General features: G+C 40.4%; 1 protein-coding gene across 1 annotated transcript; it reads right to left on the bottom strand.

The window, feature by feature from the left end:
- Positions 1-5,250: 5,250 nt before the first annotated feature.
- On the bottom strand, positions 5,251-14,349 carry LOC148642039 (uncharacterized). The gene is made up of 9 exons (XM_088616997.1): positions 11,874-14,349; positions 11,476-11,600; positions 10,635-10,699; positions 10,176-10,375; positions 9,700-9,868; positions 9,112-9,282; positions 8,366-8,433; positions 7,601-7,743; positions 5,251-6,742 (listed from the first exon to the last, which is right to left on the bottom strand). The coding sequence occupies exons 1-9, from the start codon at positions 14,236-14,238 to the stop codon at positions 6,680-6,682; spliced, it is 3,369 nt and encodes a 1,122-aa protein (XP_088473123.1). The 5' UTR covers positions 14,239-14,349; the 3' UTR covers positions 5,251-6,679.
- Positions 14,350-16,403: the final 2,054 nt, after the last annotated feature.

The raw sequence follows: 16,403 nt of genomic DNA, 5'->3' as shown, positions 1-16,403 counted from the left end.
TACTCCAGATGGATTTTGCCATTCCGTTGGTCTCAGTTGGTTTCGGCTCAAGCGATCTCTGTCTCATCGCATAATGTTGGTGGAACTCATTATAATACTGGTGTGAAGAGAATCAGTACCTTTGTTTTTTTTTTCCATTTTAGGCTCAGAGTTACCTGAGGCTTCTACAGTAGTGCTCCAGATTGCATTATGTCCAATATTCCCTGCTAAGAACCCACAGATCCATGAATCACCTTTCGGTACCAGAGAGAACGTGGTGAGACAGTCATCACAGTGACAGGTGTAATCAGGCATTCTCCCCCAAGGTATGCTCACGTGGGTTTCTCTTTAAAAATGCATTCTAATGCTCCCGTGTCAACTAATGCAAAGAATCAGAATGTGAGTCAGGCCACCAAGCCTAAATCAGCCAGGCTCACCCAGGCTCATTAGAAATTTTCATTTCAGTTTTTCACTGTGTTGTAAAGAAGATGTCAGTGTAGATGTCAGCTACACATCAAGGCCAAGCCTATAGTTGTTCTCGTCAACTTCTTTTTAAAGAGGCCTTTTGGGTTAGAATAAGGATGGGATTAGAGAGATGGTTATAATATGAAGGCCTGCTCAAAGAACCTGGACACAAAACAAAGGGATCATCACCAGCTACCCAACCCTCCCATTTTGGAAGTTATAGCATTCTTTTACTCCATCGAAATCTCTTCCAATACAGCTGGATATTCCCACCAAACAGGAATTCGGTCTAGTATCGTTTCACAAGGCTGGACTGGCTTTGTGGTGGATTTTCATTAGATTACAGAGTTTATCACCATGGTGTAAAACCTTGGGGTTGAGTTACAGGTTCATTACCAAACACAGGTTTGTGTGAGCAACATTTTGAAGGCAGAATAACCACTCAAATGTCCCTCTCGAATTCACATTTGTTAAGTTATTATTGTGAACGAGTGATGCCAAGACTCCCAGTGCAGTTGTCTGTGTTATTTATTGTATATCCATTAAAATAAACCCTTTTTACAGCTTGGCAGGCTATTGCTAATTTCCATTACAAACAGCAAGCTACAAAAGACAAACATACAGTAACAAGCAGAAATCAGTGCAGGGGATAGGAGACTGTGAGAGTCGCCTTTGTTTTATATAAAACATTTGTCCTCTTCTGCTTTTAAACAGTCTTCTGCTGCAGACGCACAGTTCTTTCAAAATCCATTCATCTGTTATCTAACGGCTTCTTCCAGTTCAGGGTCATGGGGGAGCTGGTGTCTATCCCAGCAAAGCAACAGGTACAACAGGTACAAGGCAGACTCTCCAGTTCTTTACAGGGCACACACAGACACAGACACACTCACACCAGGGCCGATTTTCCCACAAGCCAGTTAACCCACCAGTATGCCTTTGGACTCTGGGAAGAAACCGGAGCTAGAGACTCTGGGAAGGAAAACCACACAAACGTGGAGAACATACAAACTCCACCAGACAGCACTGCAGGCCCCCAGCTCTGCATGGCTCACCACTGTGCCCTCTTTAGAAATGTCTTTGTTCCCCATTCACTCTCTCTCTCCTGCCATCGGCTGCTCTATTTTTCACCTGCTCTCGCTTGGTGTCGCCACGTCCTGAACTGTTGTTTGAGGCTCGATTTCTCAATTGTTCGATCAGCTTTACGCTGCAAAGGGAACAGGAAAGGACAGCGCCAATTAAAGTGTCCATTTGATATAAAGGTGGCATCTGACGGCAGCTACTGTATAGTGCGCCCATCTGTTCACCACACAGCCGCTATCAGTGAGGAGAGCAGAGTGATGAAGCCAGTTCAGAGATGGAGATTATTAGGAGGCCATGATTGGTAAGGGCCAATGGGAAATTTGGCCAGGACGCCGGGGTTACACCCCTACTCTTTTCGAGTAACACCCTGGGATTTTTAATGATCACGGAGAGTCAGGACTTCGGTTTTACGTCTCATCCAAAGGATGGCAACTTTTTTACAGTATAGTGTCCCCGTCACTATACTGGGGCATTAGGACCCACACAGACCGCAGGGTGAGGGCCCCCTGCTGGCCCTACTAACACCTCTTCCAGCAGCGACCTTAGTTTTTCCCAGGAGGTCTCCACTCCAGGTACTGACCAGGTGTGAGCCTGGATATAATAATATTTCCAGTGGAACAATATTTTCAGTAATCCTCCCACATGGGTATACTGCAATACCTCTCATGTGAAAAAAGCTAGGCTCTTCAGTCCAGCATATTCAGCTTTTGACACAACCCTTGAAGCCGGTACACGATTTAGTGATGCTCCACTGTCTCTGTGTGTTTTTTTAACATAGACCTCCTGCAGAGGAACATCCCTTTCATGTCCATGTCCAGACAGACCTTGCGTGGGTGGAATGACACTGACTTTATGTTTCCTCAGCCTTGGTGACCCTGCAAGCTTTCAATATAGAATGGGGGCTAAAATAATGTGTTATCTCACTGGAGCGTGATGTATCTGGTTTCCACATTTACATTACACACAAATAAACACAACACAAAGGCCATTCCAATCCCTACCTTAAAGTTACACCAAGGTTCTTCTTCTTTTTGACAGAGGAGAGAAAAGTTATCTGGGATATATCATCGCTACAGATGTTGTTAGCTACAGTCTTTGTAACACCGCAGTGGCACTGAAAAAATATATTAAACACTTCAATTGCACAGGTTTTTGATGTAGAACCAACACCGCCCTCTAGTGACAACAATCGGAAATGCACGTATTAATTGCACTGCGCTTTGTCCTGCTTCCTTTTAAACCTCCGTACTGCATTATCAATAACATCATTACTTGACTTTTGCGGTTCACGGTCATACAGCACTAAACAACTTAAGGCAAATCACGATGAATAAGCAACGCAAATTAAAATTTGGGGAGCTTTTAAAAATGCCTTCTTCAATTTTCTATATAAAACCATATACCTTCTATATGAGTAAATGAGTAGTCGGAAGATATCGAGGCTGACCGTTGGCTTGAGAAATGGGAGATTTCCTTAAATTCAACCAAAGATGTACTCTTAGCGATAGGCTTCGACTACCCCACGACACTATTGGAAAAGGCGGTTAGAAAATGGATGGACGAATGGATGTACTTTTAAATTAGTACATATTCCAGTTTTCAAACCCGAAGTCAAGCACATACACCAACTTTGCCACCAATACAGTAGGCCTTATAATAATACAGAACTGACGTCCATTTAGCCTCTCGAATGTCACTCATATGATGTCCAAAAACTACCCAAAACAATCAACCCCACAACGTCCTGTAGTACAGAACATGTAGTCTCCGTGCCGAAGTTAATATTAATCCTGTTATCGACGTGCTCTGTCTTTTGATTGCTTAGTATTAAAAGGGGCAAGTGGAAAGCATTTAACTAACGGTAGCGTTCCTCTAATATTATGATTAGAAGTTACCAATTAACTCAATGTTATGGGGGTCACCTTTTTGGAAGCTCCTAAAGACAGAAAACAAAAGGGACCACCTGCTCATCCTTCTAACACTTTCCAGGGACGACTGCAGCACTGTAATTAAATATCGGTTATAGCATGACCTCTGGTGGCAGAGAGGGGGGATTACACCCATGGAAAAGCTTACAGCCTGTGGCGGTGATTCACCTCTGGAAACCGGGGTTACACCGGCTCGGAATACTCTCATCAGCTGTGGGGAAATGCGTTTAATTTGTTACTGTAGGTCTGTCCACTTCAATACTTATTGCAGTGCATTTCGTACCTTATTTTTTTTTATCACATCTATTTTATCAAGATCTTCTTGCATTGTAGGATACATCTCAAATTTTTCCATTTCCAATTTACAACACTGAAGACGGCAGACATTGGTCAGCCGATATTAATACTATGATTTTAAAGAATACAGTTCATTACCCGTGCGAGGCTTGAGTCAAAACACCATGGATGCCCGGGTCAGTTTGTATGCACAGTGGAGTTACCTACTTACCACGGACTAATAGCTAAAATTAACGTGTTGCATGACTACATTTCGAGACGAACGTATTAAGAGTTTTTTTTTTTAAAAAACTTCTTAGTTATACGGGTATAATAATGTGTGCAAGCAGGAAGAAACCCAACTTCCAATAACATAATTAAAAGCATACATGCAGATACGGTAAATGTCTTATTAAACAAAGTTGAGTCGAGGAGCCCTAAAGGAAGCATCGAACCTTCTTATTTTGTATGGTATCACCATCTTTAAAATTGCAAACAATTAACAATATTATCGGGTACTTTACAACGGTCGAAACTGGACAGTTGGACACAGGTCTGTCCCAACTGTTGGGATATTGGAGGGGGGTGAAAATTGTTTTCTCGCGTGTTTTGTCCAATTTAAATGTACAATTTTTAACTATTCAAGTCACAGTTGACGTTTTTACTTTATTTTCTTTACGATAAGCTATTGACAGCTGAATTTCCGTTTGCGTTTTTTTTGTCTTCACAAATTTCAAACCTAACTGCCTCCCACCAATATCACTGTGGAAGACTTGAACCCCTTACCTGGCGTCGCTTACCTGACGCGCAATTTAGCCTGACAGTGTGTACATTAACCTACCAAGGTAAGGTAAACGCACATTTTATTCATTTTTTATATTCGTCGTTGTAAGCGAAAGGCAAAATCTATAAATTGATGAAGAATGTTGAAAAATGTTACACGTTACAAGTGTAGAGGCAGTAAACTGTAGTGCTACAGTAGGTGTGCTTGTTGTGCGACACAAAACGTGGTTGAAAACAATAATTTCTCGGAGGTGAGGTGGTTTGATTCATATAAATACAAGGTCACTTCATGTTTAAAATGTCACGTTCCTAAGCATGAACTACTGTACTTTGCACTTCCAAACGTGCTTTACGAAAGACCATCTTTCAGAATAGAGGTGCTAACCTTGGTGTCTCGGATACACTCAGCTCTAATCGTACACCATCAGGACGCTCTAAATTTCTTTTAATTCAAATAGTAAAGTAACTTGTCACTTTTCTAGCTGAACTGTTATGTGCTGGGTGGGCACTTCAATAACGGATGAAGTGGGTCTCCTTCCATATAAGAGGTTGAACAAAAACGTATTGGTCTTCAGTTTATTGTTTTGTTTGTTTCTGTGCGGCTGGATGAATATTCCGAGTCATATTCTGAAATAATTGATGACTTGCTTTGTGCTTGTAGTGTGCAGTGTGTCAAGAAGTTTCAGCATGATCACATGTTTTCACTCATCAGAACAACAAAATGCAAGTCGGGGTCAAATAACAGTAAACAGTTTATTAATGATATTACAAATTACAAAATATCATTATAGCCTGTCTAGTTACACAGCTATTTGGCTTTGAGAATCCCAAACCAAAGCTAAAAAGGTATATTTTAGAATGTCTCTTTAATTACATTGAAAGTGTTTCTCCTTCCTAAGTTTGTTTTAAGATTATGAATATGTTTATTCATTAGATCAAACAGTATAATTTATCTCAATGTGCAAATCTCACTTCTAACCTTGTTTACTAATATTTACTTTTCAAACAGGCTGTTTGCAAAGCAAAAGTGAAATTTACTCATTATTAATAAGTTCCACATGATGGAGAGTGCTGCAATAATCCCAAGGTATAGTAGATCATTAGAGGAAAAAGCAGAGTTTGCAAAAATCTGAGTTATGTTTTATGTGTCTTCCATTTAACTAACAAACAACAGTGCTGACTAATACATGTTTAATATATCAGTTCCTTAATGGAGAAAATACGTAATTTGAGTGACAAAAACAAAAATGAAGGATATTAATTAGTTTGTGACTCCATAAATAACAGGATGTATTGTCAAGGTTTCATGGAAGAGTGTAGGGAAGGGGCAGTATTACTGCAGTTACTGTATAAGTAAACCCAAAGAAAATAACAAGGTCTCATTTAATTCTGATTAATCCACAACTGTTACAAGTGTTATTGTTCCAGAGGCAATATAAAGGTTTGCTAAACCTCTGTTTATTCTGAGGACAGTGCTAAAAAATGTTAAACCAAACCCAACAACAAGTTACCAATTTATTTGTACACTATCATATTTGATTTGTGAACTAACTAGCATCTTTAGGAAGGTTTTCGTGTACCAATAAGGTTTTGTATTACTTAACCTTCCAGTGTCAGTTCTCCAAGTTATATGATTATTACTGATTTAAGTTCCTTTTGTTCATTTCTTGTGATTCCAGGTCTATGTCAGTTCAGCCTGATCGATTACAATTTCTGTTTTGCCTTTAAGTATTCAATTCCAAATCCAGCCCTGCCATCTGTGGTATTTGTGACATTGTAACGTGTGGATGTGATTTCTTCTCTTATCTGAGCTCTTAACTGTGCATAGAAGGACCATTAAGATGCCGTGCAGGGCAAACCCTCTTCCAACTGCCAAGCACTGGGTTACCAGTCTCATACAGTACGTGCTTAACTGGTCTTAACCTCATTCCATGAAAGATTCCTGAATGAAGAGGTCAAAGCCACCAGCAAACTACCTTCACCATATGTTGAGAGAACTGAGAAAGTATTAACATGCCCGATGAGGAAAAAGTGACAGTTGATTATATTAAATTATTGTAATGGTTACATGTCAGACGTAAAACAGACTGATAATTACATAAAAAAACTAAAACAAATCCTTTTGCAGAAATAAATACATTTGCAAGCTGGCACACAGGGGACTGAGCTCAGTTGTTACTGGTGTCCTGGTCACTGGTTGGCATCAATATTTCTGGTCGTTTTGTCTTTACCTGGAAAAAACATTTTAGATATGCTTAAAGTAAGTGCCACTGTAGGTGTCTTTAATGAATATTAAAGATAAATGCATTTGAAACGTATTGGATTTTAATTAATTCAACGAAAATCATCTTCAACAAACACATTCTATTCTTAAATTTCCTTTGTCTAAATAAGAAAAGCACATGAAAGTGTAATCACACTTTTCTACTGCGTTAATCTGTGAATTTAAATGCATAATTTAGCAGTGGTATAGATGCTCTTATGGCTGCAGTATAAAAACGAATTAAATCCCTTCATTTATGAGGTTTTGAAGCTGCTTATGAATGCATCTTTTCATTTTTTTTCACACGTGCATGTATTTGTAATGTTTGTGTAGGAGTGTAATATTGAATCAAAGTTGTTTGCAATATCAGAGCAAACACCCTTTGTATTGTGTGGCACTTGGTAAATAACTATCTGCATGTGTCTTAAGGAAATGGGGGCTTAGATCTGACAGTGCAAAACAAAATATACTAAGACTCATTGTGCAATATACACCATAGTTGGGATAGAGAATTTTATTTTCAGCCAGAAAATGTTATATTTGCAGATTAATTTTTGTGGATGACGTGATCATGAAATAACAAAGTTACTATTGTGTTTGTAAATCAGAATGTGTTTATCAAACAGGTAAATCAGATCATGAGTAAAATACAGACAGATGAGATGCATTTAAAGCAATGAGCAATGATGGTGTATTCATTGGTTAATTACAGGAGTGTCCATGAGCATAGAGAAATTAATAGCACCTGATGCACAGCTGGTCTTTATTTTTACAGTACGGATTTAAATATTTTTGCTAGAGCTCTGTTAGAGGACAGGATACATACTTGTAGTGAAGTGTCAACGTTTTCCAGCCGAGGCCGGAAAACCCCTGGAGTGAATTCGTTGGCGTAAGTGAGGTTGTCTTCAAGGTTGTATGCTCCTGTTCTCCCCATTAATCCTTCAGGACTTGAGCTCCTGCCACTAAGATCTGAAAATTAATTTTAGTATTAATGAATTCCAGCAACAAATGCTCGACTCCAGAGGCAGAAGCAGAGTGGCACCAGGGTCACTCTTAACAGGACGGGGTAATGAGCTGAGGTGTTCAGTTTCCTTCCTTGTGAGGAGCCCCAGGGATGAGCCCTATACAGTAGCCAAGCACAGCAGCCCCATGTGTCTTTGGGAGGTGGGAGAACTGGTGTGATCTGGTGCGTTCTGGGGGTAAATTGGGAAAATGCCAGAGGCTGGAAACAAATCCAGGATCCTGGAGCTCTGATGCAGGAACACTAACTACCTCGCCACTGTTACCTCTGAGATTAACACAATGTTTGTGTAGCAGATGAGCACATTAGAGATACTGTAAGTGGCAGCACTTCTATAGCTGAATAATCGAATGACATTGGGACGACAGGGTGGGTGGGTGGGGGGGGACAGGAAGTAGACTGCACCCACTCTCTGAGAGTTTATCCCGAGGAGTAAGAGGCACGAGTGGCTCCTTTTCAAAAACAAAACGTCCTTGTTTGTGGTTATGTCACTTTCCCGAAATTGTTCATGCAAATACGCAAGTTACAGGTAAAACCAAAGGGCAGAAATGTTAACGTGTCACAACCTACCTGTGTGAGAAAAATTAAAGTATTCCTCATCCAGTGAAAACCACTTTCTTGATTGTTGGTTGCTAGTCCTGAAATTGGAAAACAAAAGATTTCTCGATCTGATCTATTATTGCTCTATTTGTATTCTTTGTGTTTGTATATTTTTATATTAGTATCGTTGAATACAGTAAACAGTCACTATCATCAGTGTAACACTAGTCACTTTGCTGTTTCTCCTTTATTCGATTGTAATTTATGTCCTATACATGAGACTGTCTATTGAGACTGATTCAGGTCTTTCCTGATTTCATACTGTTCCTACTACATCTTGTCCAAAGTTCCTCAAATCAGATGGTTTTGCCACCCGTCCATTTTCCAGATGATTTATGCAATACAGGGTCGCGAAAGATAGGGTAGCCAGACCCTATCCCAGCAAGCAATGAGCGCAAGGAGGGCTACACCCTGGTTCGGACGATAGTCACACTCAGACATGCGCTCACTAACACCATGGCCAGTTTCCCTAGAAGCCAGTTAACCTACAGTACCAGCACATCTATGGACTGTGGGAGGAAACCAGAGCACCTGAAGACCACCCACGCAAATACAGGGAGAACACATGCAGATAGCAGCCCAGGTCTGGAGCCGAACCCAGGGCCCCAGTGCTGTGATGAAGCAGTGCTGACCACTGTTCCACCGTGCTGCCCTGGTTTTCCCATGTGGACCCTTATTGGTTTCTGGGAGGCTGCGGTTGGGACAGGTCAGCTCACCACGATCCTGAGTTCTGTTTCTTCCTCAGCACGATGACTGCGATGATGAGGATGATGAGAAGGAGCAGGGCGGCTCCCAGCACCCCGAAGAGGACAGCGTAGAACCCCGCGCTCCTCTCGAAGAGCTGGCACCGCTCGCCGGAGTACTGGACGAAGTCGGACGCGAAGCAACTGTGCGGGACCCAGACAAAAATGGTGAGCAAAGCTGAGAGTGGCCAGTCATACAAACAGTGGACCCATCAGGAGAAGAGAATATGGGTTTAAGTTCCTCATTGCTTGTGCTTTTGCTCAATCACTGCTGTGGTCTCAGAAGAACCATCTCTCTTTTGAAAATCTGCAGTCAAACATCAGCTCATTGAACAAAGATATCAAATTATATGCAAATGTACATTCATGCTTAAAATCAGCCTTCTAAAGAGTTACATGGGCGTGACATTAGAAATAGTGATATACATGATCATTTAAGTGCTAATTTGAATGTTCCATGATGAAACTGGTTTAATTCATTTGTAAAGTCTAGCTTGTTGTGACCTGCAGATCTACAGATATCAAGTAGGTCACTTTGCAGAATATGACATATGTTTTTACCTGCAGGATGGTCCATTTTTTAGGTTAGAGCATGCCCCGTGCCCATTACAGTAATCTGTATTTGTGGCACACGTTCCCACACACTGCAAACTTTCACCAACAACTTCTACTGTGTATCCAATGTAATTTAGGGAACAGTTTTTTACATAGGGCTTCAGATCACTGATATCTAGAGGGAAAAGAAAAAAAAGAATAGCAGACAATGACTCGCTGTCAGGATTGCTGTAATAAGTTCAGTATCAGTTCTGATTAATCCAGTTCTTTTTGGTACATGATGAGTATATGCTAGTAAAATCCATGCTTGAGCCTAGAGACTCATCAGGCTAGATTTCATGCCAGTTTCTGTTGTGTTATAGTTACAAATGAGTGCTCCCCCCAATTAAAATATTGTTAAAATCATATATATATTTTTTAAATAAAGCATGCATTCAATATCTGTGAAATTATGTATAGTAGAATTTTAAACTTATACTTACTTTTTATACTTGTTGGTTGCAGGTCAAGTTTGTACAGTGTTGTGTTTGCATGAAGTGCATTATTAATGTTCTGGTAATTGGTAGTGTTCTTGAAAATTGTTTCCAAAGTGTTTTCCAGCCCTTTATTAAGGAAGGCAATCTGAGTTGCGTTGTTGGGATAGATATATTGTGCAACACTTTCTACAATAATGCTCCCATTCCTGAAAAGAGAAAGAAGATAAAGTTTTTCAATGTATTTTTACTGTACATAACAATAAAACATTTAATCCTTAAAACCCACATTGATATTAAAGTTGTAATAGTTTTTGGATCAAATTATGTTATCAACGTGCAACATGAGTTCTGATGTTAATAATAAATATAAGATTTCTTCGGGAGGTGTTATTTTTGTTAATTACACCAGAAATCTAATCCTAAATCCAAAATTATGAGCAACAAATTTTTACAGAATTTGCTTACCTGAAACCAGTGATATTAACTTCTTTGAAATAGTTTTTATCAGCATGTTTACACATCGCCTCTAACTACAAAAGAAAAAGTAATACAAGTTAAAAGTTTATCCACAAAGTGCATGCTGTTTTTCTGCAGTTAATAAAACATTAATTACTGTGGTGTCTTGCAGCTGGATGCAGCTTACATCCTTGACATCATTCATGTGCATGTGCTTGCAAGATGATACGTGTTTCTCATTCACATGTAGTGCTGGCAGGTTCACTAACTTCTCGAATGACGTTTCTGTTCTGTGGGTCATGGATATCGTAAAACACCATACGCATAATTAGTGCAGACTTTGAGCATCTCTGTTTTAGGCTGCAAAGAAAGTTTTTAGGGGACATCTGTTGCTTTAATACTCATGAAAATTCAAGAAGAATGCAGAATATTATATAAATTAGAAAATTACATGATTAAAATATGGGTATTGATAAAGCACTCTCTACTTCTTGGTTTCATGGTGCTAAGGAGAGGACAACTGAGACTTGAAGTGCTACTACACATGCTTCATTTCATTACACTGTCCTTCTGCCTTGGCCATCTGACTGTGTTTCATGACTCAACAGTGATAGTAGGCTTCATGGAATAAGGGAAATAAATGTATTTTTGAAACACAAAAGGACTGAAGTGCAGGTAAATTGCCTACGAGGATGAGAAATCAATGCCATCTGTCAATGTGGGCCTCAAGTAGAGATAAGGTGAAAGAGTGGACACATACAGTAAGTTACAAAGCAGCTGACCTTTTCCCTGAAGAGCCAAAGGTTGTGTAATTAATTGGGAAGCTGAGCTTTCTCTTTGTGAGTCATACCTGAGGATGTATAATATCATAAAAGTGCTTGTACAGCAATGAAGATATATTTTCCAATTCCTTTTCAAATTCCTTTATTATTCTTAGAGAGATGTTCACTTTTCTGGTTGGTACATCCTTTTTATCTGTGAAACAGACATAAAGAAATTTTGGACATTAACATCTCGTTTGGAAAGGTTTCCTGTAGTTTGCCAAAAATACTAACTTTTCGGAACACATGCTTATTATAAAAATTTCTAGCAATTTATTACTACATTACATCCCTTTATGAAATTGATATTATGTGAATATAGATATACAAATTACTGTTAATATTACTATTCGGAATAATCAAGTTTCAATTAAGATTATACATAAGGCTCCCTACCAAATAAAATTTGAAAGAACAAAAATCTTACCAATAATAGCTGAAGTGTAATTCTCGCCACTTAAGCAGTTTTCTCCTATGGTGAATTTAAAACAGTTACACTGACATTTTCCAGATGTCTCGTTGAGTGCACAAGGAGCCCCATTGCAGTTGCAGTCAGCTTCATCGCATCGTTGTGTTGTTGTATTGGCAAATGCTGTACTTGTCCTGGTAGGGGCTGCATGTGTGGAACTAGACTGGGTTACAGGGCGGGATGACGCCTCTGGTGTGTTTTGGGTGGGGCGATGTGAGACTCTGGATTCTGTAGTGCTGACAAGATGTGATGAATGAGTAACAGAGGGAAATGCAGTCAGTCTAGAAAAAGATGGAGTTTCTGTTCGGAATGAGGAAGGCTGAGTTCTTGTTGTAAAAAAAGGTTCTGACGGTTTTATTGATGAAGATCCTTCTGTGAAATGGATAACGGTACTATGTAAAGGATGTGATGACACTTGAGAAACATACTCCGTAGTTTTTATTTGAGTAACTCTCTCCGAACTGGTTGCATGAGGCCTTATAGTTAAGCTTGAAGCGATTGAAGTCTCTTCTTCAGTTGTTGTCGTAGAAGGTGAATATGTTGATTTTGAGACATCAGATGCTTCTGTTGAAAAGTGTGTAGAATGTCTGATATTTGGAGACACCTGCTCTGTAGTATAGATTTGGGTAATACTCTCCGAACTGGTTGCACGAGATGTGTGAGGTGAGCTTGAAGCAACTGAAATCTGGCCCTCAGTGGTTGACTTGGAAGGTGAATTTGTTGACTTTGAGACATCAGATGCTTCTGTTGACAAGTGTGTAGAATGCCTGATATTTGGAGACACCTGCTCTGTAGTATGGATTTGAGTAACACTCTCCGAACTAGAAGTATGAGGCTTTGCAGTTGAGCCTGAAGCAATGGAAGTCTCTCCTTCAGTCGTGGACATGGATGGTGAATGTGCTGATTTTGAGACTTGAGTTTCTTCTGTTGAAAAGTGTGTAGAATGGCTAATAGTTGGAGACACATTCTCTGTAGTATGGATTTCGGTAACACTCTCCGAACTGGTTGTATGAGGCCTTACAGTTGAGCTTGAAGCAATGGAAGTCTCTCCTTCAGTGGTGGACATGGATGGTGAATGTGCTGATTTTGAGATGTGAGTTTCTTCTGTTACAAACTGTGAAGAATGGCTGATAGTTGGAGACACAGTCTCTGTAGAATGGATTTCGGTAACACTCTCCGAACTGGTTGTATGAGGCCTTACAGTTGAGCTTGAAGCAATGGAACTCTCTCCTTCAGTCGTGGACATGGAAGGTGAATGTGCTGATTTTGAGACATCAGATGATTCTGTTGAAAAGTGTGTAGAATGCCTGATATTTGGAGACACATGCTCTGTAGTATGGATTTGGGTAACACTCTCCGAACTGGAAGTATGAGGCTTTGCAGTTGAGCCTGAAGCAATGGAAGTCTCTCCTTCAGTCGTTGACATGGAAGGTGAAAGTGCTGATTTTGAGATGTGACTTTCTTCTGTTACAAAGTGTGTAGAATGGCTGATAGTTTGAGACATCTCTGTAGTATGGGTTTGGGTAAGACTCTCCGAACTAGCAGTATGGGGCTTTGCAGTTGAGCCTGAAGCAATGGAAGTCTCTCCTTTAGTCGTGGACATGGAAGTTGAATGTGCTGATTTTGAGACATCAGATGATTCTGTTGAAAAGTGTGTAGAATGGCTAATAGTTGGAGACACATTCTCTGTAGTATGGATTTCGGTAACACTCTCCGAACTGGTTGTATGAGGCCTTACAGTTGAGCTTGAAACAATGGAAGTCTCTCCTTCAGTTGTGGACATGGATGGTGAATGTGCTGATTTTGAGACTTGAGTTTCTTCTGTTGAAAAGTGTGTGAAATGGCTGATATCTGGAGATACCTGTTCTGTAGTATGGAGTTCAGAAACACTCTCCGAACTGGACGTATGAGGCATTACAGTTGAGCTTGAAGCAATGGAAGTCTCTCCTTCAGTGGTGGACATGGATGGTGAATGTGCTGATTTTGAGACTTGAGTTTCTTCTGTTGAAAAGTGTGTAGAATGGCTGATATCTGGAGACACCTGTTCTGTAGTATGGTTTTGGGTAATACTCTCCGAACTGGTTGCATGAGCTGTTTGAGGTGAGCTTGAAGCAATTGAAGTCCCTTCTTCAGTTGTTGACATGGACGGTGAATAAGTTGACTTTGAGACATCAGATGATTCTGTTGAAAAGTGTGTAGAATGCCTGATATTTGGAGACACCTGCTCTGTAGTATGGATTTGGGTAACACTCTCCGAACTGGAAGTATGAGGCCTTGCAGTTGAGCCTGAAGCAATGGAAGTCTCTCCTTCAGTCGTGGACATGGAAGGTGAATGTGCTGATTTTGAGACTTGAGTTTCTTCTGTTGAAATTTCTGTAGAATAGCTAATAGTTGGAGACACATTCTCTGTAGTATGGATTTGGGTAACACTCTCCGAACTGGTTGCATGAGCTGTTTGAGGTGAGCTTGAAGCAACTGAAGTCCCTTCTTCAGTTGTTGACTTGGAAGGTGAATATGTTGACTTTGAGACATCAGATGCTTCTGTTGAAAAGTGTGTAGAATGCCTGATATTTGGAGACACATACTCTGTAGTATGGATTTGAGTAACACTCTCCGAACTAGAAGTATGAGGCTTTGCAGTTGAGCCTGAAGCAATGGAAGTCTCTCCTTCAGTCGTGGACATGGAAGGTGAATGAGCTGATTTTGAGACTTGAGTTTCTTCTGTTGAAATGTCTGTAGAATAGCTAATAGTTGGAGACACATTCTCTGTAGTATGGATTTGGGTAACACTCTCCGAACTGGTTGCATGAGCTGTTTGAGGTGAGCTTGAAGCAACTGAAGTCCCTTCTTCAGTTGTTGACATGGACGGTGAATATGTTGACTTTGAGACATCAGATGATTCTGTTGAAAAGTGTGTAGAATGCCTGATATTTGGAGACACCTGCTCTGTAGTATGGATTTGGGTAACACTCTCCGAACTGGAAGTATGAGGCCTTACAATTGAGCCTGAAGCAATGGAAGTCTCTCCTTCAGTCGTGGACATGGAAGGTGAATGTGCTGATTTTGAGACTTGAGTTTCTTCTGTTGAAAAGTGTGTAGAATGGCTGATATCTGGAGACACCTGTTCTGTAGTATGGATTTGGGTAACACTCTCCGAACTGGAAGTATGAGGCCTTACAATTGAGCCTGAAGCAATGGAAGTCTCTCCTTCAGTCGTGGACATGGAAGGTGAATGTGCTGATTTTGAGACTTGAGTGTCTTCTGTTGAAAAGTGTGTAGAATGGCTGATATCTGGAGACACCTGTTCTGTAGTATGGATTTGGGTAACACTCTCCGAACTGGAAGTATGAGGCCTTGCAGTTGAGCCTGAAGCAATGGAAGTCTCTCCTTCAGTGGTGGACATGGATGGTGAATGTGCTGATTTTGAGATGTGAGTTTCTTCTGTTACAAACTGTGAAGAATGGCTGATAGTTGGAGACACAGTCTCTGTAGAATGGATTTCGGTAACACTCTCCGAACTGGTTGTATGAGGCCTTACAGTTGAGCTTGAAGCAATGGAAGTCTCTCCTTCAGTCGTGGACATGGATGGTGAATGTGCTGATTTTGAGACTTGAGTTTCTTCTGTTGAAAAGTGTATAGAATGGCTGATATCTGGAGACACCTGTTCTGTAGTATGGTTTTGGGTAATACTCTCCGAACTGGTTGCATGAGCTGTTTGAGGTGAGCTTGAAGCAATTGAAGTCCCTTCTTCAGTTGTTGACATGGACGGTGAATAAGTTGACTTTGAGACATCAGATGATTCTGTTGAAAAGTGTGTAGAATGCCTGATATTTGGAGACACCTGCTCTGTAGTATGGATTTGGGTAACACTCTCCGAACTGGAAGTATGAGGCTTTGCAGTTGAGCCTGAAGCAATGGAAGTCTCTCCTTCAGTCGTGGACATGGAAGGTGAATGTGCTGATTTTGAGACTTGAGTTTCTTCTGTTGAAATGTCAGTAGAATAGCTAATAGTTGGAGACACATTCTCTGTAGTATGGATTTCGGTAACACTCTCCGAACTGGTTGTATGAGGCCTTACAGTTGAGCTTGAAACAATGGAAGTCTCTCCTTCAGTTGTGGACATGGATGGCGAATGTGCTGATTTTGAGACTTGAGTTTCTTCTGTTGAAAAGTGTGTGAAATGGCTGATATCTGGAGATACCTGTTCTGTAGTATGGATTTCAGTAACACTCTCCGAACTGGTTGCATGAGCTGTTTGAGGTGAGCTTGAAGCAATTGAAGTCTCTTCTTCAATTGTTGACATGGAAGGTGAATATGTTGACTTTGAGACATCAGATGCTTCTGTTGAAAAGTGTGTAGAATGCCTGATATTTGGAGACACATGCTCTGTAGTATGGATTTGGGTAACACTCTCTGAACTGGAAGTATGAGGCCTTGCAGTTGAGCCTGAAGCAATGGAAGTCTCTCCTTCAGTTGTGGACATGGAAG

Source organism: Lepisosteus platostomus, chromosome 23 (assembly GCF_059453375.1).
Source record: "Lepisosteus platostomus isolate fLepPlt1 chromosome 23, fLepPlt1.hap1, whole genome shotgun sequence".
Classification (NCBI taxonomy): Eukaryota; Metazoa; Chordata; class Actinopteri; order Semionotiformes; family Lepisosteidae; genus Lepisosteus; species Lepisosteus platostomus.
Note: the sequence above shows the minus strand (reverse complement) of the source record. Positions and strands in the feature narration are given on the sequence as shown.

What these genes read in the sequence shown, in the direction of transcription:
- LOC148642039 (XM_088616997.1), bottom strand. Translation starts at nt 14,238, where the DNA reads ATGTCCACGACTGAAGGAGAGACTTCCATTGCTTCAGGCTCAACTGCA. An exon ending in ATGATATTATACATCCTCAG is followed by an intron (nt 10,700 to 11,475) that starts GTATGACTCACA and finishes TTTCTTTTGTAG; the next exon opens with TTAGAGGCGATGTGTAAACA. An exon ending in AAACAGAACTCAGGATCGTG is followed by an intron (nt 8,434 to 9,111) that starts GTGAGCTGACCT and finishes TTCCAATTTCAG; the next exon opens with GACTAGCAACCAACAATCAA.